The following is a 26689-nucleotide window of genomic DNA, read 5'->3' on the forward strand; positions in this document are numbered from 1 at the left end:
TGCATGCATATGTATGGCCGAGTCCCTTTGCTGTCCATCATGTGATTGTGCTGCGAAACTATCACAACATTGTTAACTGGCTATACCCCAATACAAAATAAAAAGTTAACAAAAAAAACAATTTTAATTTGGGAAAAAAAAAAAAACAGTTTTTTCCAGGATTGGCTGGAGCCAGGGGGAAGTAAAAGAGTGAAGTCCTCATAGACTTTTCTCTTCTGTATATAGAAAGAGGGCAAAGAATTGGCAATGTTAACACTGGCTTTATGGTTCCATGCCTTCCCCAATCCTTTACTAGGGGAGACCTTTCTTATCACCTGGGAGCCACCAAAGTTTCTGGTCTTCATTTAACTTTACCAAACTAGCCCCATGGTTCACAGCCATTAAGTACACACTTAGTAGTGAGCTCAAAGTGCATAGAATTGTATTGACTGTATGAGGAGAAGGGAAGGTGGTCGTCTGTTTAAAGATTTCTCCCATCAGAACAAACCACAGCTCAAAAAGCATGTGGCTCTGCCTGCCTCCAGCTTCTCATAGGCCATCTGAAGAAGCTGGTGAACAGGTATGTCATAGGACCCACACCAAACCACGATGGAATTAACATGTTCTATTAGGCAGCATCATTAATCCCAAACACAAAGGCATTCTGGGAAAATAAAATCTCAAACACGTTCATGGCATTCTTGATTACCTTAAAATTCACTTCTAGAGTTTTGATCGAATTACTGTTAGGAATGAGAAATGGAGGAAAAAGTGTTAAAGTTTAAATGAAGTAAGAGACTTTTTTTAGAGTAAATTGCCTAGTTTCCAATCATCTCCCATCATTTCTTCATCCTTAGCCTTTACAGCTAAATTGCAGGAGCCTTTTCTCCATTTGATTATGGTCATTTTTCCCCCTTCAAGTACTGATCTCCAGTTACTCAGCCCAGACAGCAGGGCTGAAGGCTTTTCAGCTAGAGCTGCCATAATAGGAAAGAACAAGGGTCCAACCGACTCAAGGTCCTAAAAGACTCTGGATTTGCTGATTTCATCATCTACTTCAAAAGACTTTCAGATTGTGAAATAACTGAGACTTATTTTTTTTTAAGTGACTGTAGTGGAAGGATCCATTCTTTCTGAAAAATCTTGCTTTTCTTCTTCTCTGTTACATTCAGGTAACTGAACCATCTGAGTATTAGCCCTGTCCTCTTAGGAGTCTGGATTTTTTTTTTTGGATGTCTATTTATAATCTATACAATATGTGAAACTATTCTTGCTGCCTTCTTTGAAATTTCTGAAGGCAAAAAAAAAAAAAAAGGACTCCAGAAGAGTTAGTTGAGGAGAACTGACGTCTCAATGTTTAAAATTTACATTAAGAAAAAGAAACAGCTATTTATTTTGGACATCTAGAAACATAATTAATTGGTTGCCAGTAAAATTCTGGATTGAATTGATCCTGAAGGGCAGAGAAGAGTTTTGTCTAATAAAGAGTGTTCTATTTTTTAATAAAAGAGCTTTTAGTAATTTAAGAGAAGATGTTTTGTTTAGACCATGTGGTTCATTTAATTAACTTGGACTTTGACTGCTTAAATTGTTACTGAGATTGAAAAAAATGCTATACTGATATGTTTGGTTTGCTATAATAGCATTACTTCATGTGGTCTTGTCTTACTGATCCTGAATGTATCTTGAAGCTGTTTTTTCATCCTGAAACATGATTGAAAGTCAATATGTATCAATTAAAATTATGATGTCTAATGTCAGACCCAGGAGATTTTTTATAATTTTACCACCTGCTAATAAAAATGATTAGCAAGTCCCAGATTTATCATGAAAGTGGCTCATGAGATACCTGAAGCCTCACCGAATTTCAAAAGCCCACGTCAAGGCAGATCCTATGTCAAGGCATGCCTTTGGGCTCTCCAGGTACTAAGAGGCACAGCCAAGGCTGCGAGCTGATGATCCAAAGGCTGAAGGTGAAGTTTGTGTGTGTGTGTGTGAGTGTGTAACATTGTTTAGCCCCATGTCTTTTTATCATTTAACACCAAAGTACTTTAAAACATTGAAAAAAATTCACAAGAGCACAGATAAAATTTTTAATGTGTAATTTTACACCTCAAACATTTTTCCTAAGTAAATCAGTGGTTTGAAGTCATGGAAAGAGTGTATAATTAGGCTGCATATTAGATGGCCCACTGCAGTTTGCAAAATAAAGGACATTGCAATGTAAATGCTGTGGAGCCACTGCAGTATTGTTGGGGCACATGCATACACCCACTATGGGGCTCAGGAGGAGATATCAAATAGAGGAAGGAAGTGAAGGGTTCATGACCTACGTATCCCTTTACCCTAAAGCCCAGAAGACCTTCCAGGGAGTTCCAAGATACTACCTCAAGGAAGGGAAGTGGTCTGGGACCACATCAAAGGGATGAAGCTAGAGAAGAAAAAAAAGCGTGTAGAGACAGCGGATAAATAAGATAAAAAGGCCAAGTGGAAAATCGGAAAATAACTGTCTAAGGCAATGACTACATTTGCATTCCAGATGGGAGCTGCACTTTCAGAAAGGTGGCTTGGCCTGAGTCCCCAAGGGAGGTACCCATGGCACAGCTCTCAGTCAGTCTGCCATCAATTGCTTTGGAGACCTTAGATCAACATGGCACTGGACACTAGGTGGAGCAATTTATCTCTTCTAGAACCTGAAGAAGTAAAGCAAGGAGCAAGGGAGGCTAGGTCTGAGAAAAGAGGAGAAAAAATGTAGGAAAGAGAAGGAAATGAATAGGAAAGAAATGGAGGAAAGGATGAGGAAAAGTCATAGTGAGTAGGGTTGAAGAAAAAGAATGTTAGAAGCGAAAAAGGAGAAGGAAGAAGTGGATAAAGGTGAGAAAGTGGGTGAGAAAGGAAAAAAGTATATTACAAAACAGAATAAAAATGGTCACCATCAAATGATTATTGAAAATAGCTTACCCAGCCGTACGAGATACTGTATTGTCAGAAGAATCATGTTTTCCACGCTCAGGAGTTGGCTGCCAGTCAACCCTAATTGTTCCAAATCCTTGTTTTCCAACTGTGGAATCTTGTAGCAGTTCACCAGCAGAGGACTGACAACAATGTCACCAACATTTCCATAGAAATAGGGTAAAGTGCCATAGCCTGCCCCAACAGAAGCAGGTCAATAAAGTTCAACATTTCCCCCTGAGGTCCAACCAGGTATATTTGTTCAGCTAGGATCAACGATGCCTACCAAAGTTCCCTGACCTCTGAATGGCTACCAAACAAATTACTCAAATATATCAATCCTAGAGAATTCACTCAAATGCTCTAAATTCTACCCTTTTATTAAATTAGATGAACAAGAAACAAAATACTCAAATTATATTATCTAGGGACATGCTAATTAATATCTCTGCCATAGAGGATTGATGAAAGTTTGCAAAAACATCTCTGTATCCTTTGTAAACCTGCAGGAATAAAATATTTTCAGATAAAATTCCTGATCAGATAAGAAGTCAGAGAATAGATAGACTACCATAACATGCTTACTTCACTTCTTGATGTTTTCTTTTAAAAAGTTTAAGCTAAACTCATAGATCAACAGCAATATTCTGCCAGTCACAGGTATTAAAACTTGGAGGGTCTTACTCTTTTTGCTATCTTAGCTATTTTTGTTATGTTCTCTTCCTGAATGTCAATAAAAGTCTCAAATCATCTTAGAAGTAGATAGGACAAAATGTGTTGAAAATACACACTGTGTTGATGGTCTGATGGAGAGAACAGTCCCTCCATGAGTCTTTCTAAAAGACAGACACCAAAGGGTCCTAGTTTTACTTATCCTTCCAAGGCTTAGCTGCATCGTGCATGTAACTCAAATGCTCAGTAAGCACTTCCTGACTATATGGAATTTAAACAACTGGATTTCCCCCAGTGCCTGTAGGTCCAGGGGGCAGCCTGATAAAGAACAGGGCTCAAAGCAAAACCATCCATGTCAGTAGGCTCAAGCCAACTGCAAGAAACAGATAACACCTCACATAGACATACCATAAAGACCCACTGGGTTTAAACACCCTATCTGTTTAGTCCTGGGGGTAAAGTCAGCAGTCTTCTTCTGGCCTCAGCTAGCCGCACCTCCCCCTCACCACCACCCCCGGCAACGAGGGGACTCTTGATGTGGGTATGAAAGGTACCACCACTTATCGAGAGCTTAGAAAGGCTCTCACTCCTACAGCTTCCCATGGTTGAAATCTGCAGCTCTGGGGCCTCTTGGTCCTCCTGAGAGGGGCCTCTTCGCCAGCTCAGGTTGTTCCTTTTCTCTGCAGCCTCGATCTCTTTGACTGAAAGAGATCTCTTTGTCCGCTTTCACCCACCCTTCACGTCCCCAGCTGAAAGCTGACTTCTGAGAAGTCTTCTCAGACCCCTCCAAACAGAGTTAAGCTCCCTCTCCAGCTTTGTCCGCTTTCACCCACCCTTCACGTCCCCAGCTGAAAGCTGACTTCTGAGAAGTCTTCTCAGACCCCTCCAAACAGAGTTAAGCTCCCTCTCCTCTGAGCTCTTGGAGTTCTTGGCTGTGAACTCTAGACTCCCCCCCACTAAACAATGCTCTTTGTGGGCAGAAAGACTGCCTTCTTCCTAACGTCTAGTCCCTTGTTTAGTACAGCTTGGAGGAACTGACCAATAAAAGCTGAAAGAATTAATAGAGGCATCAACGATTACATTCACGAACACATGAATAAAGACACATCAAAATGGAGGAGTGCTTCTAGATTCCAGGGGACACAGGCAACTTGGAATTCCTTTCCTTACCTATCAGGATAACTGGTCTAACTCCTGAGTTACTCAGCAGATTTTCAGGAACAATTACAGTTTCCCCTGCAGGAATGGGTCGAGGTTGTAAAATTCCAGTTAATGGGGTCTGTGGAAGTGGGGTAGATAAAAGGGACTCTGCAAAAAAAAGTTTTTGACAAGAAGGATTAGATAGGAAGGCTAAATGAAATACAGTTGAAATCAACACAGTGTGACTACCTTTAATATGCAAGTTTTATAGGTCTAATAGCTGTTTTATTAAAGATATTCATGCTTACTGTATAAAATAAGAAGTGAGTGGAACAAATATATCAAATCATCTGGAGATAGCGACTATTTAACATTTTGGCAGTTTTTCCTTTTAGTTGTTTTCCCATATACAGTCTTTTGGATTCTGTTTTGTATTTTATCTCTTCCTGCACTAAATTATCAAGGCATATCTAGTCATTACAGAAAATGTGAAAAGTATAGAAAAATGAGAATAGGGATAAATTCATAATTAGTCAGTATACCTACAGGCAATCACAGTACCATGTTGGCACAGTTCTTTTTGTATGTATCATTTCTACACAGTCTTTAGAATTACTTTTTAATCAAACAAAATTTTAAATAACCTTATATCCTAGAATTGGTATGTTTACATTTGTCTGTGTTTTATACAGCAAGGTAGATGGGCATTTGAACATTTTAACTGTAGGCATCAAATGGCCACAGTTGGGTATTATAAGAGGAGACTCAGTTGGATTTCAGGATTCTAGTCACAGACTGAACCACTCAATTCAGAAATAGTAAGTACAGGTCATGTAAGGACCCAGATCATAGCAGAAGACATCTAACACCACTACTCACAGTGCAAGTTCAGTCATGATCTGTGATGGTGGGCTGGTAGCATTAAGCCCTCTGTAAAGAATGGTTTATGGATACTATGGGATACAACAAAGCCAGATGGTGACTCAAGATCTTTCATGATGGCACATGTGCTTGTTCGGATGGCAGATACGATGGGGACAAAACATCAGCTGCTAGAATGCTGGACACAATTGTTGGTAAAGGAAATTTATCTTCAAGGGTTCATGGAAAGAACAAGATTAGGAGATACCTCTGCTAATTTAAAGAAACTTAAAGCCCACCTTCTGTTGAAATCTTACCAGTTCTTGAAAGAGGGCGAACTGTAGGAATAGGTACAACTAAACCAGGTTGGGGTATGAGTGACCCAGGATACCATCCTCGGTGTCGCTTCTTTGGTGGCCCAGAAATGAACATGGTAGCTGAATGCAAAAAGAAAGATGAGGCTTCTCCTTAGTGATGGAAGTAAGGAAAGAAGTCAAAGTAACACAGGACCTTTACTATGATTATACCCAGAAAGTCGAAGTCACTTTTCTAGAGGTAAGGATAAAATTAGAAAAAGTCACATGTTTACAATACCATCTAACAACTGCAGGCTGTTTTATGATGTACAGTTTTACCTAAATTATTTCATCTGATTCTATCAACAACTCCATGAAGTTGCAGGACAACTACACTGTTATATCCATTTCATAGAGAGTGAACGAAAGGCTCACATCTACTCAGGGTCACATAGCAGAGATGAACTTTGAACCCTGTAATTTGGTCATCATTTAAAGATATATCTTATATATTTGCTTCAATGTTATTTCCTTGGTAGGCCCATCCTTGTAGAATGGGCAGTAGACACACAACTGTAATTGTTCATACCAATCATAAACTTTCAAAATATTGCACGAGAAGCTAAGGAAAAACTGGGAGTGCCCTGCCAGACAGTTCATCATTCCAAACTCTTTGGAGTACTTCTTCCATAACTGAGTTGCATTATTTCAAAACTCTAAGATGGGTATCGTACCTTGGTCTCCCGAGGCAAAGCTAGGTCTTGGTGACAACGAATAATTCCCTGGGCGGGCGGGCGTGGAGCTAGACGCACTGCTCTTTCCTCCGTGGCTACTGTTTCCATTAGCAGCATCTGTGGTACAAAAGAGGAGCCACTCAGAACAGAGTCTGGGCGGGACACTGCTTTCTGTGATGCTGCAACCGTAAGACAAACCACGCACCCTAGGATTCAAAGACATCCCACTGATGGGACAGCTCAGCTGCGCAAAGCCAACTACAACCATCAGAGTAGTACCTTCAGTAACATGAACTGTCACCCCAAATAATTTTCTAGGACCCTAAACGATCTTTTTTATTTAGTTAGTTTTTTGGCTGTGAGGCATGTGGGATCTTAGTTCCACAACCAGGGATGGAACCCATGCCTCTGCAGTAGAAGCGCAGAGTCTTAACCATTGAACCGCCAGAGAAGTTCCCCCAAGAGATCTTTTAGAATCATTTTCAGCAACATCTTTGGAGATGGTGGGTGGAAAGAAAACTTTAAAAAAGACCTTTATCATGGAAATTTTCAAATATATATAGAGAGAATAGTATATGAAGTATATGAGCTATGTTCCCCCCACCCAGCTTCAACATTTATCAAGGTATACCCAATCCTGTTTTATTTATACTCCCTATCTCTTCTCCCCCACCCCACATATGCACATATGGGCTCTAGATTATTCTGAAGCAAACCCATTTATCATATCACTTCATCCATAAATACTTTTGTATGTGTTTCTAAAAGGACTCTTAAAAACATAACTGTGATATTGCTTTATACTTAAAATTAACAATAATCAATAATTTCTTAATAGTAAATATCCCATCAGTATTTGAATTTCCCCCAGTCATCTCAGAAATGGCTTTTTACATTTCTTATTCAAACTGGGGTTCTAAAAATATCCACACATTGAATTTAGTTGCTGCTGCTGCTAAGTCGCTTCAGTCATGTCCGACTCTGTGCGACCCCGTAGATGGTAGCCCACCAGGCTCCCTCGTCCCTGGGATTCTCCAGGCAAGAACAGTGGAGTGGGCTGCCATTTCCTTTTCCAATGCATGAAAGTGAAAAGTGAAAGTGAAGTCGCTCAGTCATGTCCGACTCTTAGAGACCCCATGGACTGCAGCCTACCAGGCTCCTCTGTACATGGGATTTTCCAGGGAAAAGTACTGCAGTGGGTTGCCATTGCCTTCTTTGGAATTTAGTTGCTCTGTCCCTTAAACCTCTTTTAATCTGTAAGATTCTCCTTTTTGTTTTCTTTTTAATTTTTAGCTTTTCCTTCAAGGCTTTTTACGTTAATTAGAGTATAATTACTTTACAATGAATGTTGTGCTAGTTTCTACTGTTCATCAAAGTGAATCGGCCATATGTATACATATATCCTCTCTGTTTTGGATTGCCTTCCCTTTTAGGTCAACACAGAGCATCGAGAGGAGCTCCGTATGCTATACAGTAGGTTCTCATTAGTTATCTGTTTTACACACAGTATCAATAGTGCATATATGTTAGTCCCAATCTCCAAATTCCTCCCACTCCCTTGTTTTTTCTTTCTTGCAATTAGTTTGCTGAAAATATAGCAGAATTTCTCATTTTCTGTATTTTGCTGACTGCATATCCACGGTATAATTTGATATCTCCTCTAATTCCTAAACTAATCATCAGATATAGATACTTGCTCAGATTCATTTGATTTTTCTTTTTTTTCTGACAAGAATACCTCCTAAGTCTTGTTGTACACTTCCATTAAGAGAGGCACATAATAGCTAGTTTGTTCGCTTCTTGTGATGCTAAGATTCATCAGTGGGTTTAAGAGTTGTTAGCCTAATCCTCAAGTTGTATCAGCCTTTCATACTATAGTTTTAGCAACCATGATGATTACCACCAAGATTCATAATTTCATTAATTTTTCCTTTAGCTGTAAAAACTTGGGATTTAGTTTGTTCCAGTCTATAATCTAACCAGAAGACAGATTCTGTAAGAATTGTTGGACCAAAGTAAGAACAAAAGTGGTCTGGATAAATTATGATGCCTAACCGTTGGAAAGTTGCCAACAATAATAGGTTCTCTTTCTCATTTTTCTTCTACCTCTCTGACCATTTCTTTTTGTTAAACACTGCCATTTTCTAGGGTTCTACCTTTAGCTCACAGCTTGCCTTACTCTACATTTCTCCTTGATTGATATCATTTACTGTGGCATGCTGGTAGGTCAGCTTTACACCATTAGTCCTGCTTTCTCTCTATGACAAATTAAATGACTGTTGAGTGGCTCCATTTGGATGCCTCATCGTTATTCCAAACTCAATATGTCCTAAATTGAACTCGTCATCTCCCGGGGAGACTGCTACCCCTGCTGTATTCCCAGTGTCAAGTAACAGAACCAACCACTAGCCCAGAAAGATGGAGATCAACCGAGACCCCTTCTTCCACTTCACGCTCCCATTTATCAGTCGAGTCTGCTCATTTCATATCCTGAGTTCTCCAATCTATCTCCTCCTCCCCTACCGATTTTCACCCTGGTCAAAGACCTCATTATTTCTCACCCAGACTACTGAAAGACCTGCAACTTGTATTGTCATCTCTTTTTTGCTGCCCAAATGATCTAGTCAAGTTAAAAGAAGACTATGTCACTCCCCTGTGCAGTAAGTTATAGAGTAAAATTCATGCTTCTGAGTCTGAACTCCTATGACCTTTCCCTTGTCTGAAAGTGTAGCTGCTCAGTCACGTCCAACTCTTTGTGACCCTGTGGACTATAGCTTGCCAGGCTCCTCCATCCATGGGATTTTCCAGGCAAGAATATGGGAGTGAGTTGCCATTTCCTTCTCCAGGGGATCTTCCCAACCCAGGGACTGAACCCAGGTATCCCACATTGCAGGCAGACTCTACCGTCTGGGCCACAAGGGAAACTTCCTTTGTCTGCATCGTGCTTACTTCCTGCTTGTCCTTGAGTTCTATATTGTATGTTTCTAACAAGTCCAACCTGCCAGAAGTTCCTGCACATGTCATGTTATACTGCTTCTCTCCTTTTCCTTTCAAGCTTTGCTCCCGCTTTCCCCTGAACATGGAATGTCTTTCCCCTGTTCCGCTATACAGTGAACATCTCCTCATAGCTCAAGACTGTACTCCTCTAAGAACTCATTCTTAATTTCCCCCTAAAGGGCTGTGCTAGATGCCCCTCCTCTAGGAGGTGCTCCCCTTAGGATATTATGTATTTATTGTAACCCTATGGACTGTAGCCCACCAGGCTCCTCTGGCCATGGGATTTTCCAGGCAAGAATGCTGGAGTGGGTTGCCAGGCTCTTCTTCAGGGGATCTTCCAACCAGGGGTCAAATCCATGTCTCATGTCTCCTACATTACAAGTGGGTTCTTTACCAAAGCACCACCCAGGAATCCCGCCCTCTATTTACTGCAGTATACTGAAAACATCTCACAGGTCAATCTCCTCTACAAGGTTACGAGCACATTAGAAGTCAGGGATTGAGCATTATTTATCTTAGTATCCCCAGTTCCTCATCACAGAAATGTATATTGAACAGAATCAATCTGTTTTGTCTCCCCTGTGCGCCAAATGTCCATTGACTCTTTCGGATCTAACAGAGAAAATGCAAAGCTTTGTATATAATGTGCTATTGTAGACAGCCCCACTTTTGCCTTCAGCTGGCAAAGAAGGAGTTTCTGTTTTCTTCTACCAAATTGCTAATTAAACTTCTCACAAGTCTTTTGTAGACTATGTATTCACCAAAGAAATATAAGTGAGGAAAACATCACCTGCAGCAAAAGTCTTCCCTACAGCCTGCAAAGACAAAGCCAGTGGCTTCACAACATTCTTATTCCGGGTCAGGTCCTGAGCTCCACTTAAATTGATTGCAGAATTAGCTGGACTGAGAACCGGTGAATCTTTAAAATGAAAGAGGTTGTTCAAATTAGAAACTAATTATATACACGGGAAGGAAGTTAATTCAACAAGAGTGAGCCGAGAGAGAGTAGACTGTAGAATTACAGTTATCCCTTGATCTATTTTAAGAAAGTCCATTTTGCTGTACACCAGTTTTATTTTCTTTTTATGTATTTAACAAACACTCCCTAACAGGTACAATGTGCTGGGTGATAGTCTAAGCACTTTAAATATATCAATTCACCTAATTCCTATATGAGCTCAATGAGGCTGTTACTATTACTTAGATAGTGGTAGCCATTTAACTTGGTCAAAGTCACATGACGTGGCATCGAAGATATGATCATGTGTCATACTAAAACTGTCTCTACAGTTTCCTTCAAAGTCATATTTTTATGAGATATATTTATCTCTATCCAGATAAGTTTATCATTTGAAAAGTATTATGCAAGCTAAGTCATTGTAATGTTGGAAAAACAACTTGCCTTTGAAGAAAACTTGTGTTAATATTTGGAAATAAACTAGAATTTCTACCTATGTAATACCAGGGACATCCAAAAATATATCCCAATTTGGATTCACAAAATAATTCAACATGGAAAAATCAAATGCCATTTCAGAGGCAGGCTATGTGAGAGATAAAGACTCCAGCCAACTAGAATTTTCTGAAATGAATATAACAGACCCCAAGTCCCTGACTCTATGGGCTTCCCCAGTAGCTCAGTGGGTAAAGAAAAAAAAGTGAAAGTGTTATTCGCTCAGTTGTGTATTCGCTCAGTCATGTCCGACTCTTTGTGACCCCATGCACTGTAGCCAGCCAGGCTCCTCTGTCTATGGAATTCTCCAGGCAAGAATACTGGAATGGGTTGCCATTCCCTTCTCCAAGAGATCTTCCTGATCCAGAGGATGACACCCAAGTCTTTTGCTTGGCAGGTAGATTCTCTACCATCTGAGCCACGAGGGACCTGCATTTCAGTAGACACAGGAGGCATGGGTTTGATCCCTGGGTTGGGAAGATCTCCTAGAGGAGGAAATGTCAACCCACTCCAGTATTCTTGCCTGGAAAATCCCATGGACAGAGGAGCCTGGTGGACTATAGTCCACAGGGTCGCAAAGAGCTGGACACAACTGAGCAACTAAGTGGGAGTGTGAAGTCCCTGACTACACCAGCAGAACAGTGTAATCAGGTAACATAGGAATGGGTCAAAGGAACTACTAAAACTCTGAGAGTTTAAAAAACAAAGTGTTCTGAACAGCAGGATTCTGACGATACTACATTAGAAATTATATAAAAAATTAATGCTCATACCACAGTGTGATTCCCGATACATCTAACCAGTGCATAAGAACTCATAAGAACTCAAAAGACTGAAATGGTCCCCTGCTGGCTCAGGAGAGTTCATATTCCTCTCTGCAGGTCAAACTTACACCACGGAGTGATTTTAATGCCTACAGGAAGAATAGAAGCCAGCAACTGCACACACAACATTATAAAGTCTCAGGAAACTGAAGACAGCCCATGTTTTTCAGGTACTAACAGAGAACCGTAACCACAGGAGTCCCAGGTAACTATGCCATGTCTCTATACAGGTTGGTCATTATGTTTCAGGCCACAAATATATTGTTTGGTGCAAGATTCGTTGTTTCCTAGTTTACGCTTAGAATTTTAGCATATTTCTAACAGTCCAGATAAGCATACAGGTGAAATCTGGTTAATAAATTTTAAGTGGTGGTAATTTTTTCAAGTCAGTGAATTCAGATAAGCACAGACCATCAGGTACAAAATGAATGTACAGAAATATGCACAAGAAAAAAGAAACTGACTAATAAAAGCTCTTCCTATCACCATATATAGAAATTAACCAGAAATGGATTATAGATCTAAATGTAAGATAAGAGCTAAAACTGTAACACTCTTAGAAGAAAACACAGGAGTAAATCTTCATGGTCTTGGCTGAGGCAGTCATTTTTGAATGTGACAGCAAAAGTGCAAGCAACAAAAGAAAAAATAGATGAACTGGACTCCATCAAGATACAACAATGTTGTGCTTCAAGAGACACCATGGAGAGACCATTGAGAGACACCACCAAGAGAACAAAGAGACAACTCAGGCGAAATATTTGCAACTCATATATGGTAAAGGACTTGTATCTAGAATGTATAAAGAACTCTTACTATTCAATAATAGAGACAAATAACCCAACTAAAAAATGGGCAAGTTGTTTGGAATAGACATTTCTCCAAAAGAAGATATACAGGTAGCCAATTAGCACATGAAAATATACTCAATATGATTAGTCATTGGAAAAACACAAGTCAAAACCATACTATCAACATACACTAGGATGGCTAAAACAAAGTGAAACACAACACAGCAAAATAATATTAAGTACTGACAAGGATATGGAGAAACTGGGACCTTCACACGTTGCTGGTAGGAATGTAGTATGGTGCAGCCACTTTGGAAAAAATTTCTCAGGGACTTCCCTGGTGGTCCAGTGGCTAAGCCTCCATGCTCCCAAGGGCAGGGGACCTGTGTTCGATCCCTGGTCAGGGAGTTAGATCCCACATGCTGCAACTAAGAGTTCACATGCTGCAACTAAAGATCCTGCACGCCACAGCTAAGACCTGATGCAGACAAATAAATAAAAATAAAAATATATACATTAAAAAAAAGAAAACAGTTCCTCAAATGGGTATACATAGAGCTATGACCCAGCAATTCCACTCCTAGGTATAAAATGAGAGTGAAGTAAAAACATATGCCCATGTAAAAATCTGTACACAAATGTTCATAGTAGCATTATTTACAACAGCCCCAAAGTAGAAAGTCAAGTGGGCCTTAGAAAGCATCACTATGAACAAAGCTAGTGGAGGTGATGGAATTCCAGTTGAGCTATTTCAAATCCTGAAAGATGATGCTGTGAAAGTGCTGCACTCAATATGCCAGCAAATTTGGAAAACGCAGCAGTGGCCACAGGATTGGAAAAGGTCAGTTTTCATTCCAATCCCAAAGAAAGGCAATGCCAAAGAATGCTCAGACTACCACACAATTGCACTCATCTCACACGCTAGTAAAGTAATGCTCAAAATTCTCCAAGCCAGGCTTCAGAAATACATGAACCGTGAACTTCCAGATGTTCAAGCTGGTTTTAGAAAAGGCAGAGGAACCAGAGATCAAATTGCCAACATCCGCTGGATCATGGAAAAAGCAAGAGAGTTCCAGAAAAACATCTATTTCTGCTTTACTGACTATGCCAAAGCCTTTGACTGTGTGAATCACAATAGACTGTGTGAATCACAATAAACTGTGGAAAATTCTGAAAGAGATGGGAATACCAGACCACCTGACCTGCCTCTTGAGAAACCTATATGCAGGTCAGGAAGCAACAGTTAGAATTGGACATGGAACAACAGACTGGTTCCAAATTGGAAAAGGAGTATGTCAAGGCTGTATATTGTCACCCTGCTTATTTAACTTATATGCAGAGTACATCCTGAGAAATGCTGGACTGAAAGAAACACAAGCTGGAATCAAGATTGCCAGGAGAAATATCAATAACCTCAGATGTGCAGATGACACCACCCTTATGGCAGAAAGTGAAGAGGAACTAAAAAGCCTCTTGATGAGAGTGAAAGAGGAGAGTGAAAAAGTTGGCTTAAAGCTCAACATTCAGAAAATGAAGATCATGGCATCCAGTCCCATCACTTCATGGCAAATAGATGGGGAAACAGTGGAAACAGTGGCAGACTTTATTTTGGGGGGCTCCAAAATCACTGCAGATGGTGACTGTAGCCATGAAATTAAAAGACGCTTACTCCTTGGAAGAAAAGTTATGACCAACCCAGATAGCATATTGAAAAGCAGAGACATTACTTTGCCAACAAATGTCCGTCTAGTCAAGGCTATGGTTTTTCCAATAGTCATGTATGGATGTGAGAGTTGGACTGTGAAGAAAGCTGAGCACTGAAGAATTGATGCTTTTGAACTGTGGTGTTGGAGAAGACTCTTGAGAGTCCCTTGGACTGCAAGGAGATCCAACCAGTCCATTCTGAAGGAGATCAGCCCTGGGTGTTCTTTGGAAGGAATGATGCTAAAGCTGAAACTCCAGTACTTTGGCCACCTCATGCAAAGAGTTGACTCATTGAAAAAGACCCTGATGCTTGGAGGGATTGGGGGCAGGAGGAGAAGGGGATGACCGAGGATGAGATGGCTGGATGGCATCACTGACTTGATGGACGTGAGTTTGAGTAGACTCTGGGAGTTGGTGATGGACAGGGAGGCCTGGCATGCTGCACTTCATGGGGTCGCAGAGAGTCAGACATGACTGAGCAACTGAACTGAACTGAACTGAACAAAGTAGGAAAACCTAAATATCCATCAACTCATAAATTCATAAATAAAATGCGGTATATCCATAAAATGGGGATGTTATTCAGCAGCAAAAAGGAATAAAATACTGATATACACTACAACATGGATGCATCTTGAAAACATGATGTCAAGTGAAGGAGGCCAGTCACAAAAGGACACGTGTGTAGGCATATAGTCAGAAAGCAGTTAGGCATTAGATAAGGTCAGAGTGAACATGAATCATTTTATATTATTCCCTACTCTTTACCTTCTTGCCCATGCTTGTATTCTTGAACTTATCAGGTATTGGCGTATTCAGTGTTTAACAGTGGTTTTGATCAACTGGGAGCAGCACACAATGTCCAAAATTCAATAGCCTTTGTGATCTTACTCAGAGGTGAAGCTGAACTGTAGGCTGTTGTGCAGAAACTGGTGCTTAGACACTGAGTAAACAGCTGATCACCTGGCCTGATTGTCACCAAGACCCGATTATCTTTACCCGTGAACTTGTAAACATGGGAGCATTTGAAAACTTGGAAAAATCCTCGAGCAAGTCACAGCTCTGCTCTCTGTGTTGTAGGATTTTGTAAGATCCTGTTTCGCTCTTCAGGTCATGAGCTCCTTGATGGCATTCCCAGCTTCTGGCACAAGGTCTGCCACATCATGGCTAAAGAAACAGAGTGAAAAAAAAGCCGCAACAACTTCCTTATCCTCTATGCAATAGCTCAATCTGTAGCCCAAGATCACTGGGGGAAAAATTTTTTTTTTAAAGGGAGTCATTGAAGTAGCAAGTAGAAAGACTTTGGATTCTGATTTTGTCAATTACTTTTTTTTTTTTTGTTTGCCAAATAATTAACCTTTTCTGAGATTCTGTTTTGTGATTGGCAAAATGATCCTAAAACCTGCCTCACTGTAGCAATTAACATGTTTAGCAAGTACCTAGAACACAGCAGATATTCAAGAAATACTTGTCTTGCTCAATCTTATTAAGGGGCTTCCAGATGCTTGAGACTTTAAACCTTTACAAGCCCTCTTTTTGCTCTTGGTACCTGTATTAAACTTAGACTGTGTAGATTTCCCTGGTGGTCCAGTGGCTATGACTCTGAAGTCCCAATGCAGGGGGCCCAGGTTCGATCCTTGATCAGGGAACTAGATCCCGCATGTCACTGCAACTAAGACTTGTTGCAACCAAATAAATATTTAAACATAGACTACATAATTTGCTTCTTTCCTGGGGATAGTACTCTGAACCTATTTTCACATTCACACTGGCAATTACAGTAATATTCTTCTAATAAGACACAATATTTTCACTAATGCACGCTGAGGCTGTCATTCATGTCAGTCATATTTTACTTCTGACTTAATGAGACTAGCACTTAATTAAAACACAATCCTTTGCTCATGTCAGCAGCACGTATACTAAAGCTGGAACGATACAGAGAAGGTTAGAATGGCCCCTCTCAAGGATGACACACAAATTTGCGACGCATTCCATTTTGGGGCTTTTTAATATCTTCAGTGTCTACTTAGCTTCTTGAACATACGAGATATGTTTAATAACTGTTTTGATGTCCTTTTCTGCTAATTCTGACACCTCTGACAGTTTCAGGTTGGTTTTGATGGATTAATGAGTCTCAGTATTAATCGTGTTTCTCTGCCTCTTTCAATGGGCTTCCCAGGTGGTTCAGAGGTAAAGAATTTCACCTGCCAATGCAGGAGGTTCTGGTTTCATCCCTAGGTTGGGAAGATCCTCTGGAGGAGAAAATGGTAGCCCACTGCAGTATTCTTGCCTGAAGAATCCCATGGACAGAGGAACCTGGCGGGTTACAGTCCACAGGCTCACAAAAAGTTGGACACGTCTGAGCCTGCACACACTCATGGGAATTGTGTAAGTTCAAGGTGTACAGCATTTGACTTACATACATCATGAAATGATTATCACAAGAAGTTTAATGAACAGTCATCATCTCATATAGATACAAAATAAAAGAAAAAGAAAAAATTCTTCCTTGCGATGAGAACTCTTAGGATTTATTGTCTTGACAACTTTCACATACATTATACAGCACTATTAATTACCTTTATCATATTGTATGTTATATCCCTAGTACTTATTTATCTTATAATTGGAAGTTTGTCTATAAATATTCTTGAGCTTTATTCTGGAATACAGTTGAATTGCATGTGTGCATGCTAAGTCACTTCAGTCATGTCCAGCTCTGCAACACTATGGACTGTAGCCCACCAGACTCCTTTTGTCCATGGGATTCTCCAGGCAAGAATACTAGAGTGATTGGGTAAGATACATATTCCTACTTTGTTCCCCATCTATAAAAACGGCAAATGACCTATGCTTGTCATCGGCTCTCCATGACTATCAGGAAGGCAGCCCACTGTTCTTGGCGTGACTCCCACTCTAATAAACTCTATTTTTCTTTTTTTTTTTAATTAAAAAAAACTAAAAGAATACTGGAGTGGGCTGCCATGCCCTCCTCCAGACAGTTAAATTGCTTAGAAACAATTTGATCCTTTTGGATTTTGTTTTGCGATATTTTTAGGCTATTTTGAAGTAGTGCTCAATCTAGAATTAAGTATTCTTCATGACTGAGACAAGACTTTCCCAAGTACTCCATCCAATGCCTGATAAATTGTGAGGTTTTCCCACCTAGCTGGTTGGAACAGTCCTTATTCCTGGCCCTGTGTGAATGTTCCCTCCCACTCTTCTGGATGGAACTTTTTACCAGCCTTGATGTTGTTCAGTCACTCAGTCACGTCTGAACTTACACAATGCCCATGAGTGTCTGCAGTCATGTACACTCACTACATGCCAACCACTCAACTGAGGATTTTCTAAAGTAATCCTAACAACACTGTGGAGTGGCTGCAGTTCACACTTCTGTTCGGCAGATGAGGAACTAGACTTGGAAAGAGTAAGTGTTCTCAGTGTCTGCCACACAGCAATAGATACACGTGGAACTTAAACCCAAATGGGCGAATTCCAAAGGGTACATTTGTAGCACCAAAATATTTAAATAAATGAGTGGGGATAAAAGAAGAATTTGCTTTAAATTTTTTAACCCATTTTTCAAAGAACTGGATAGATCTCATGTTGTTGTTCAGTCACCCAGTCATGTCCAACTCTTTGCTACCTCACGGACTGCAGCACACCAGACGTCCCTGTCCTTCACCATTTCCCGGAGTTTGTTCAAGCTCATGTTCACTGAGTTGGTGATGCCATGCAACCATCTCATCCTCTGTCATCCCCTTCTCCTGCTTTCAATTTTTCCGAGCATCAGAGTCTTTTCCAATGAGTCGGCTCTTTGCATCAGGTAGCCAAAGTATTGGAGATTCAGCTTGAGCATGAGTCTGTCCAGTGAATATTAGGACTGATTTCCTTTAGGATTGACTGGTTTGATCTCCTTGCAGTCCAAGGGACTCTCAAGAGTCTTCTCCAGCGCCACAGTTCAAAAGTATCAATTCTTCGCTTTATGGTCCAACTCTTAGAGTCACACATGACTACTGGAGAAACCACAGCTTTGACTATACAGCCTTGAGTAGTTTCCAAATATGCATGCATCAACTGATCCTATACTGAACATTTCAGGGAAGTTTTCGCACGGTGCTGGGGATCTCTCTGTGCGGCTGTGCCTTCTGGTACTTGGTCCAGTGAACTTTACCTGCTTTGGTTCCTTCCACTCAATTTAGGGGACCATTGGGCTCCACCACAGTTCCCCCTCTCTGGATCATGGACTGGAAACTGGCAGGTAAGCTGGGGCAATGCTAAGACTCACATTATTTGCTTCCTATTGCTCAGAATCAATGTCGTTTGTTGCCTGAAGGACAGTGTCCTAACAACTGTTTTTCATGTAGTTTTGTCTCTTTTTTCCTGGTTGTTTCAGGTGGTATGATAAACTTAGTCCCTTTTAATGCATTTTGGCCAAAAGTGGATATAGAATTGATCTTTACAGATTTTTTTTGGGGGGGATGCTTTTTTAAATTGGAGTATAATCACTTTACAATGTGTAGATCCTGCAGTATGACAAAGTGAATTAGCTATAATATACACATATCCCCTCCTTCTTGAGCCTCCCTCGCCCCTCCTCACCCCACCCCTCTAGGTCGTCACAGAGCACCAAGCTGCGCCCCCTGTGCTATACGGCAGCTTTCTATTGGCTGTCTATGTTACACACGGTGGTGTATATATGTCAATGCTACTCTCTCAGTTCATCCCAGCCTCTCCTTCCCTGTCTGTGTCCACAAGTGTTCTCTACACCTGCGTCTCTATTCCTGCCCTGCAAATAGGTTCATTAATACCATTTTCCCAGATTCCATATATATGCATTAGTATATGATATTTGCTTTTCTCTTTCTGACTTACTTCCTGGGCATGATTCATCCACATGGTTCATCCACATCACTACAAATTACACAATTTTGTTTCTTTTCTTCATGGATTTTTCAACCTTAGTCCTCCCCTCTCATCTTCCCATTCCTCTTGCCTTTTACTCTGTTCTTGAAATTTGAGGTAATTTATGACCATTATAAAGAATTCGAGGTAATATCATCTTTGTATAACCCAGCAACTGCCTAATAAAATTGTCAATAGTGAGCAGAGAAAGTTCAAATTCTGGTTTTGTTACCTTCTAACTAACTGTAACTTAGATGCATATATGTTAGGTTCTGGTCTTTATTCCTACACAGAATGCTGAAGAAAGATCAGTGAAAACCAGATCTTTCTACTGACCTGTACATTCGACTTCATCCTGAGAATTTCTAGTGCTTAATTATGAAAAATATAACATAAAGGAAAACTCAGAAATAGAAACAAACATGTTAAAATATCACTTCTTGAAATACCATATGCCATCCCTTATATGTGGAATCTAAAAGGAAATGATACAAATGAACTTACAAAACAGAAAGAGACTCACAGACTTAGGAAACGAACTTATGGTTACCAAAGGGAAGGGATAGTTAGGGAGTTTGGGAAGGTCATATACACTGCTATATTTTAAATGGATAATAGACAAGGACCTATTGTATAGCACATGGAACTCTATTCAATGTTATGTGCCATCTGGATGGGAGCAGGGTTTAGGAGAGAATAGATAAATGTATATGTGTGGCTGAGTCCTTTCGCTGTGCATCTAAAACTATCATAACATTGTGTGTCAATTAATTGGCTATACTCCAGTATTTTTTCCATGCTGTAACAAAAATACCTATAGAGGTTAATATTTTTAAAAAAATAATTTTATTTCTTTATTGATGTTTGCCTGTGCTGGGTTTTTGTTGCTGCACGGGGCTTTCTCTAGTTGCGGTGAGCAGGGGCTACTCTCTAGTTGTGGTGGGCGGGCTTCTCATTGCAGTGGCTTCTCTTGCTGCAGAGCACAGGCTCTCGGGCACACGGGCTTCAGCGGCTGCGGCACGTGGGCTCAGAAGTTGCGGCTCCAGGCTCTAGAGCACAGTCTCGATAGTTGTAGTGCCTGGGATTAGTTGGTCCATGGCATGTGGGATCTTCCTAGACCAGAGATCAAAACCATGTCTCCTACATTGGCAGGTGGATTTTTTAACACAGCCACCATGGAAGCCCTAATATGTTTTTTTGTTTTTTTAACCTTAATAGGATTATTTCGTATGTGGTTGGACAGTGTCCTAATTTTTTTTTGACATCTTTGTCCTGTGAATATGCTATGATTTCTTTGTTTCTATATTAAAAGGGTGCTTCTTTTCTGTTCATCTAAAGGATAACTGCAGTGAATATCTTGAGTGTCCTTTTAGGTTATTTTCTTGGCTAAGGCCTCTGAAGTAAGATTACTAGAGTAGAGGATATAAATATTTTTAATGGTCTTGTTATATATTGCCAAATTGCTTTCTTAAAAGGTCATATTGAGGCTTCCCTGGTGGCTCAGTAGTAAAAAATCCACCCGCCAATGGAAGAGACACGAGTTTGATCCCTGGGTCGGGAAGATCACACTTGCCTCAGAGCTAAGTCCATGAGACACAGCTACTGAGCCTGTGCTCTCGAGCCTGGCAGCTGCAACTGCTGAAAGCCTGTGAGCCCCAGAGCCTGTGCTCCGAAATAAGAGAAGCCACTGAAATGAGAAGCCTGTGCACCACAGCTAGACAGTTATCCCCATTCTCCAAAACAAGAGAAAAGCCCTCTCAGCAACGAAGATGGAGCACAGCCACACAAAAAATTATACATAAAAAAAGAAGTCATATTTCTGTCTGCCTCCATCAGCCTGAGATTGTCAGTCTTATATGCTTGCCAGCACTGTATATTATCACTTGAGATGGGATATTGTGGTTAAAAGAACTGATGAATGACTTTTCATTGTCATGATTTGCAGTTTCTTTATTTCTACAAAGGGCACCATTCCTCCTTATACTTGCTAAAGAGTTTCATTTTCTCTTTTGTGAGCAGGAGTCTCAAAAGCACTACAGCCCTGTCTCAGAGGAGTTTGGTCGTTGACTTTCTTCACTCTCCCTCCCATTCACTCTTTGGATGTTTACTGAGAAGCATTCCCTCTTCGGATATTTATTGAGCTGCTTCAGGAGGGCAGATATGATGCCAGGCTCTGGGGATAGAATAGGGGAAGAAGGCAAAGATACAATCCCTGCCCAGGGAAAAGCCCATGTGTTCCCGGTATCTAGTTAGGAGTGGGCAGATCTGCCAGCCCAAGGGTTCCACCACATGTGGAAAAAAGGAGACTGTGTTTTGGTAAAGGGATAATTTGAATATTCATGAGGAACTAAGCTTAGAAAAACCTGTGAGAGGAACTTTGCTTAGTCTGACCTTAAGGAAGTTTAGCGGCTAACGGACAAATCGAAAGAGGAAAGGTATGCTTAAATGATACAGCACTTTTGGTCGCTACATTTAAGATATCTACAATATCTCCTTAAAGCTTGACACTTCTGCTGGCTGCATTTAGATTCTTCAGTGACCCGGAATTGATTTTTGTGGACAGAGGACAATAGGGGTCCAGTTTCAATTTTTTTCCACATGGGATACCCAACTTCTGAGCATCATTTGTTGAATGGAAAGGTTCTGCTGATCTGCAAGTCACTCTGTTAAGTAGAAAACACCCACATGTCCTAGGAATCTGTTTGGGGACTTTCTAATCTGTTTTGCTGCTCTTTGTCTATCCCTGCACCAGCTCCATGCTGTCTTTATTAGGAAAGCTTCATGAGGTTGATATATGATAGGGCCAGTCCTTTCATTTGTTATTGTTCTGACTTCTTTAATACAGAAGCATAATCACTTCTCAGCCTTTTGGCTAAGATTCAGTGTAGTATCTGTCCTTATCAGTTTAATACACAAGCATAAGACAGTAAGGGGTTTACATTACTTTGAGCCATCAGTTGTTTATCTACAGGAAAACCCCGTTTCATGGACTGTGCATCCGTCTCCAATAACAGGGCTACCTTCTCCACTAGGCAGAGAAGGCACAGTGCCTCAGGTCCATTAACACTTTTAGGTGTTCATGAGAATGTTTTAATTTCTTTTAAAATTAGAAGAAAAAGATGAACTTTTGGTCAAAGAAAGTGTCTTAACATTTAATGTTAATATATTCATCTCTGGGGCTTCCCAGGTGGCACTAGTGGTAAAGAACCCACCTGCCAATGCAGGAGACATAAGAGTTGCAATTCGATCCCTGGGTCGGGAAGATTCCCCTGGAGGACGACATGGCAACCCACTGCAGAATTCTTGCCTGAAGAATTCTTGCCTGAAGAATTCCATGGACAGAGGAGCCTGGCAGGCTACAGTCCACAGGGTTGCAAAGAGTCGGATACACCTGAAGTGACTTGACACACACATGTCACTCATGCATAGTCATCTTTATATTAATACCAACGCAGCCATAAAATAGAACTTTAAATACTTTAGGCAAATGTAGCCAGGGCCTAAGACAGTCATAGATTCATACCAGGTCCTGCCTAATAGCATCTTCGAAAAATGACACTATCAGTCCCAGGGGCAGAGCTTAGGTGGCCCATCTCTATCCCAGCTTACAAGCTAATTTTTCCTTCTCATGGTAGAAGAGCATACCATCTTCAGTTGGAAAAAGAGTATGCATGAGCAAATTAACAATCCCACAAATGCTAATTTAAATAAAAATGGAATTTAAAAATATTTATTTCCAGGCATCTGCCAGGTACTAGGGTGTAGAGGGATAAATAAAATGAGCCTACAGTTTCTAGCATATAAAAAAATACAGATGAGGGCTTCTCTGGTGGTCCAGTGGTTAAGATCCACCTTCCAATGCAGAGGACATGGGTTCCATCTCTGGTCCAGGAAGACTCCACATGCCGCAGAGCAACCAAGCCCATGCACCACTACTCCTGTGCTCCGCAACAAGAGAAGCCATTGCGATGAGAAGGCCACACGCCACAGCTAGAGAGCAGCCCCCACTCACCACAACCAGAGAAAGCCCTCTTGCAGTAACAAAGACCCAGCATAAGCCAAAAATACAGAAATAAAGATTATTTTAAAAAGAATATAGATGGTTAATAAATCACAATTGGGAGAATGGCACACAGTTCAGTTCAGTTTAGTCCCTCAGTAGTTCCAACTCTGTGACCCCATGGACTGTGACACGCCAGGCTTCCCTGTCCATCACCAACTCCCAGAGTCTACTCAAACTCATGTCCATCACATCAATGATGCCATCCAGCCATCTCATCCTCTGTCATCCCCTTCTCCTCCCACCTTCAATCTTTCCTAGTATCAGGGTCTTTTCCAATGAGTCAGTTCTTTGCAACAGGTGGCCAAAGTATTGGGGTTTCAGCTTCACCATCAGTCCTTCCAATGAATATTCAGGACTGATTTCCTGTAGGATTGACTGGTTGGAACTCCTTGCAGTCCAAGGGACTCTCAAAAGTCTTCTCCAACACCACAGTTCAAAAGCATCAATTCTTCAGCACTCAGCTTTCTTTATAGTCCAACTCTCACATCCATACATGACTATTGGAAAAACCACAGCTTTGACAGAAGTGAAGTGAAGTGAAGTCGCTTAGTCATGTCCGATTCTTTGCGACTCCATGGACTGTAGCCTACCAGGCTTCATCCATGGGATTTTCCAGGCAAGAATACTGGAGTGGGTTGCCATTTCCTTCTCCAGGGGATCTTCCCGACCCAGGGATCAAACCCGGGTCTCCCGCATTGCAGGCAAATGCTTTACCATCTGAGCCACCAGGGAAGCCCTATAGCTTTGACTAGATGGACCTTTGTTGGCAAAATAATGTCTCTGCTTTTTAATATGCTGTCTAGGTTGCTCATAGCTTTTCCTACAAGGAGCAAGCGTCTTTTAATTTCATGGCTGCAGTCACCATCTGCAGTGATTTGGGAGCCCCAAAATAAAACCTCTCACTGTTTCCATTGTTTCCCCATCTATTTGCCATGAAGTGATGACACCAGATGCCATGATCTTAGTTTTCTGAATGTTGAGTTTTAAGCCAACTTTTCCACTTTCCTTTCTTCAAGAGACTCTAGTTCTTCGCTTTCTGCCATAAGGGTGGTGTCATCTGCATATCTGAGGTTATTATATTTCTCCTGGCAATCTTGATTCCAGCTTGTGCTTCATCCAGCCTGGTATTTCACATGATGTACTTCTCATATAAGTTAAATAAGCAGGGTGACAATATACAGCCTTGACGTACTCCTTTCCCGATTTGAAACCAGTCTGTAGTTTCATGTCCAGTTCTAACTGTTGCTTCCTGACCTGCATACAGATTTTTCAGGAGGCAGGTCAGGTGGTCTGGTATTCCCATCTCTTTCAGAATCTTCCACAGTTTGTTGTGATCCACACAGTCAAAAGCTTTAGCATAGTCAATAAAGCGAAAGTAGATGTTTTTCTGGAATTCTCTTGTTTTTTTCAAGGATCCAGCAGATGTTGGCAATTTGATCTCTGATTCCTCTGCTTTTTCTAAATCCAGCTTGAACATCTGGAAATTCATGGTTCATGTACTGTGGAAGCCTGGCTTGGAGAATTTTGGGCATTACTTTGCTAGTGTGTGAGATGAGTCCAATTGTGCAGTAGTTTGAACATTCTTTGGCATTGCCTTTCTTTGGGATTGGAAGGAAAACTGACCTTTTCCAGTCCTGTGGCCACTGCTGAGTTTTCCAGATTTGCTGACATTGAGTGCAGCACTTTCACAGCATCATCTTTTAGGATTTGAAATAGCTCACCTGGAATTCCGTCACCTCTACTAGCTTTGTTTGTAGTGATGCTTCCCAAGGCCCACTTGACTTCACATTCCAGGATGTCTGGCTCTAGTTGAGTGATCACACCATCGTGGTTATTGTGGTTTTGGCTCACAAGTACAATAGTAAGGCTGAGTTAATCCTTAGTTGCAAAATAGGTATTGTTATTTTCAGTTTTACAAATGAGAAAATCCAGACACAACAACTGAGTGGCATCTCCCAAGCCTAAACCAATAAACATTGGGGACAGTATTTGAACACCAGGACTCGGGCTCCAAGCCCTGTACAGTTTACTGTTTGGTCAGAAACACTGCTCATTCTTTAGAAAACACTCAGTAAATTAGACTGGATTCAACCAAGGGAGAAATGTTGCCACTCCAAATGATTTCACCTTTGTCTTTAGAGCAGCTTTTTAATCTCCCCTCCCCAGCTTTACTGAGGGATATCTTAACTATCATAAAGCTTACTCAATTCAAGTGGATAGTTCAGTGATTTCTAGTAACTTGACCAAGTGGTGCCACCATCACCATAAACCAGTTTTAGAACATTTCCATCCCCCAACAGGAAACCTCATGCCCACTTTCAGTTAATTCTCATTCCCTCCTTGCCCCAGGCATCCACTAATCTATTTCCTATCTCTAGCAATTTGCCTTTTCTGAACATTTCATATAAATGAAACCATATAATACATGGTCTCTTTTGACTAGTTTCTTTCACTTAGCACAGTGTTTTTGAAGTTCATTCATGACATACAATAGCAGGTATCAGTAGCTTGCTCTTTATTATTGCTGAATGATATTCTATTTTATGGATACACAATGTTGTCTATTTGTTCATGAGTTGATTGACATTTAGCTTGTCTCCAGTTTTCGACTGAATGAACAATGCTGCTATATGAACATCTGTGTGCAAGTTTTTGCAAGAACATGTCCTTATTTCTCCTGGGTAGATGGGGGTAATATTAATATTACTATCTCATTACAGTTTTGATTTGTATTTCCCTTATGACTAATGATGCTGAGCATCTTTCCATGTGATTATTAGCTATTTATATATGTTCTCTGAAGAAATGTCTGTTCCAAATCTTTTCCCCATGTTTTGATTGGACTATAATCTTGTTACTGAGTTGTAAGAGTTCTTCATAAATTCTGGATACAAATCCTTTATTAAATATGTGTTTTGCAAGTATCTTTTTCTAGTTTATCACTTATCTTTTTATTTCCTTAATACTGTCTTTTGAAGTGTAAAAGCTTTGAATTTTGAGGAGGTCCATTTTATCAATTTGCCCAGAAATAAATCCTTTTATTTATAATCAATTGATTATTGATAAGTGAAATTCACTGACAAAAAGACAATCTGTTTAACTGGTGATGCTGCAGCAATTGGATATCCACATGTGAACAGGTGAACTTAGATGCTCAACTCACATGACACACAAAAATTAACTCAAAATGACTAATGCAAGAGATAAAACAATAAAACTTTTAGGAAAAAATATGGAAAATTTTGTGTTAGGCAAAGATTTTTTTTATCTGTTCTTTTTTCCTCTCCCTCTTTATTTCTGGCTGTACCACAC

The 26689-nt window shown here is 40.5% G+C and overlaps 1 protein-coding gene, 1 non-coding gene and 1 pseudogene across 2 annotated transcripts in view; 2 read left to right on the top strand and 1 right to left on the bottom strand.

Annotated features, from left to right (window-relative positions):
• GREB1L (GREB1 like retinoic acid receptor coactivator) overlaps positions 1-26689 on the bottom strand; it is a 108188-nt gene that overhangs the window by 57087 nt on the left and 24412 nt on the right. Inside the window, exons 6-10 of the mRNA XM_052660403.1 lie at positions 10422-10550; positions 6635-6751; positions 5922-6041; positions 4774-4911; positions 2941-3126 (exon numbers count right to left, since the gene is read on the bottom strand). Of these exons, the coding sequence (XP_052516363.1) occupies positions 2941-3126; positions 4774-4911; positions 5922-6041; positions 6635-6751; positions 10422-10550 (690 nt within the window). The remainder of the gene's footprint in view (positions 1-2940; positions 3127-4773; positions 4912-5921; positions 6042-6634; positions 6752-10421; positions 10551-26689) is intronic.
• LOC128067595 (U6 spliceosomal RNA) lies at positions 16302-16404 on the top strand. Its single transcript, XR_008201408.1, has one exon. It is a non-coding gene; the product is annotated as a U6 spliceosomal RNA (small nuclear RNA).
• On the top strand, positions 22167-22339 carry LOC128067584 (uncharacterized; annotated as a pseudogene).

The sequence above is a fragment of the Budorcas taxicolor genome, chromosome 22, assembly GCF_023091745.1.
Source record: "Budorcas taxicolor isolate Tak-1 chromosome 22, Takin1.1, whole genome shotgun sequence".
NCBI lineage: Eukaryota > Metazoa > Chordata > Mammalia > Artiodactyla > Bovidae > Budorcas > Budorcas taxicolor.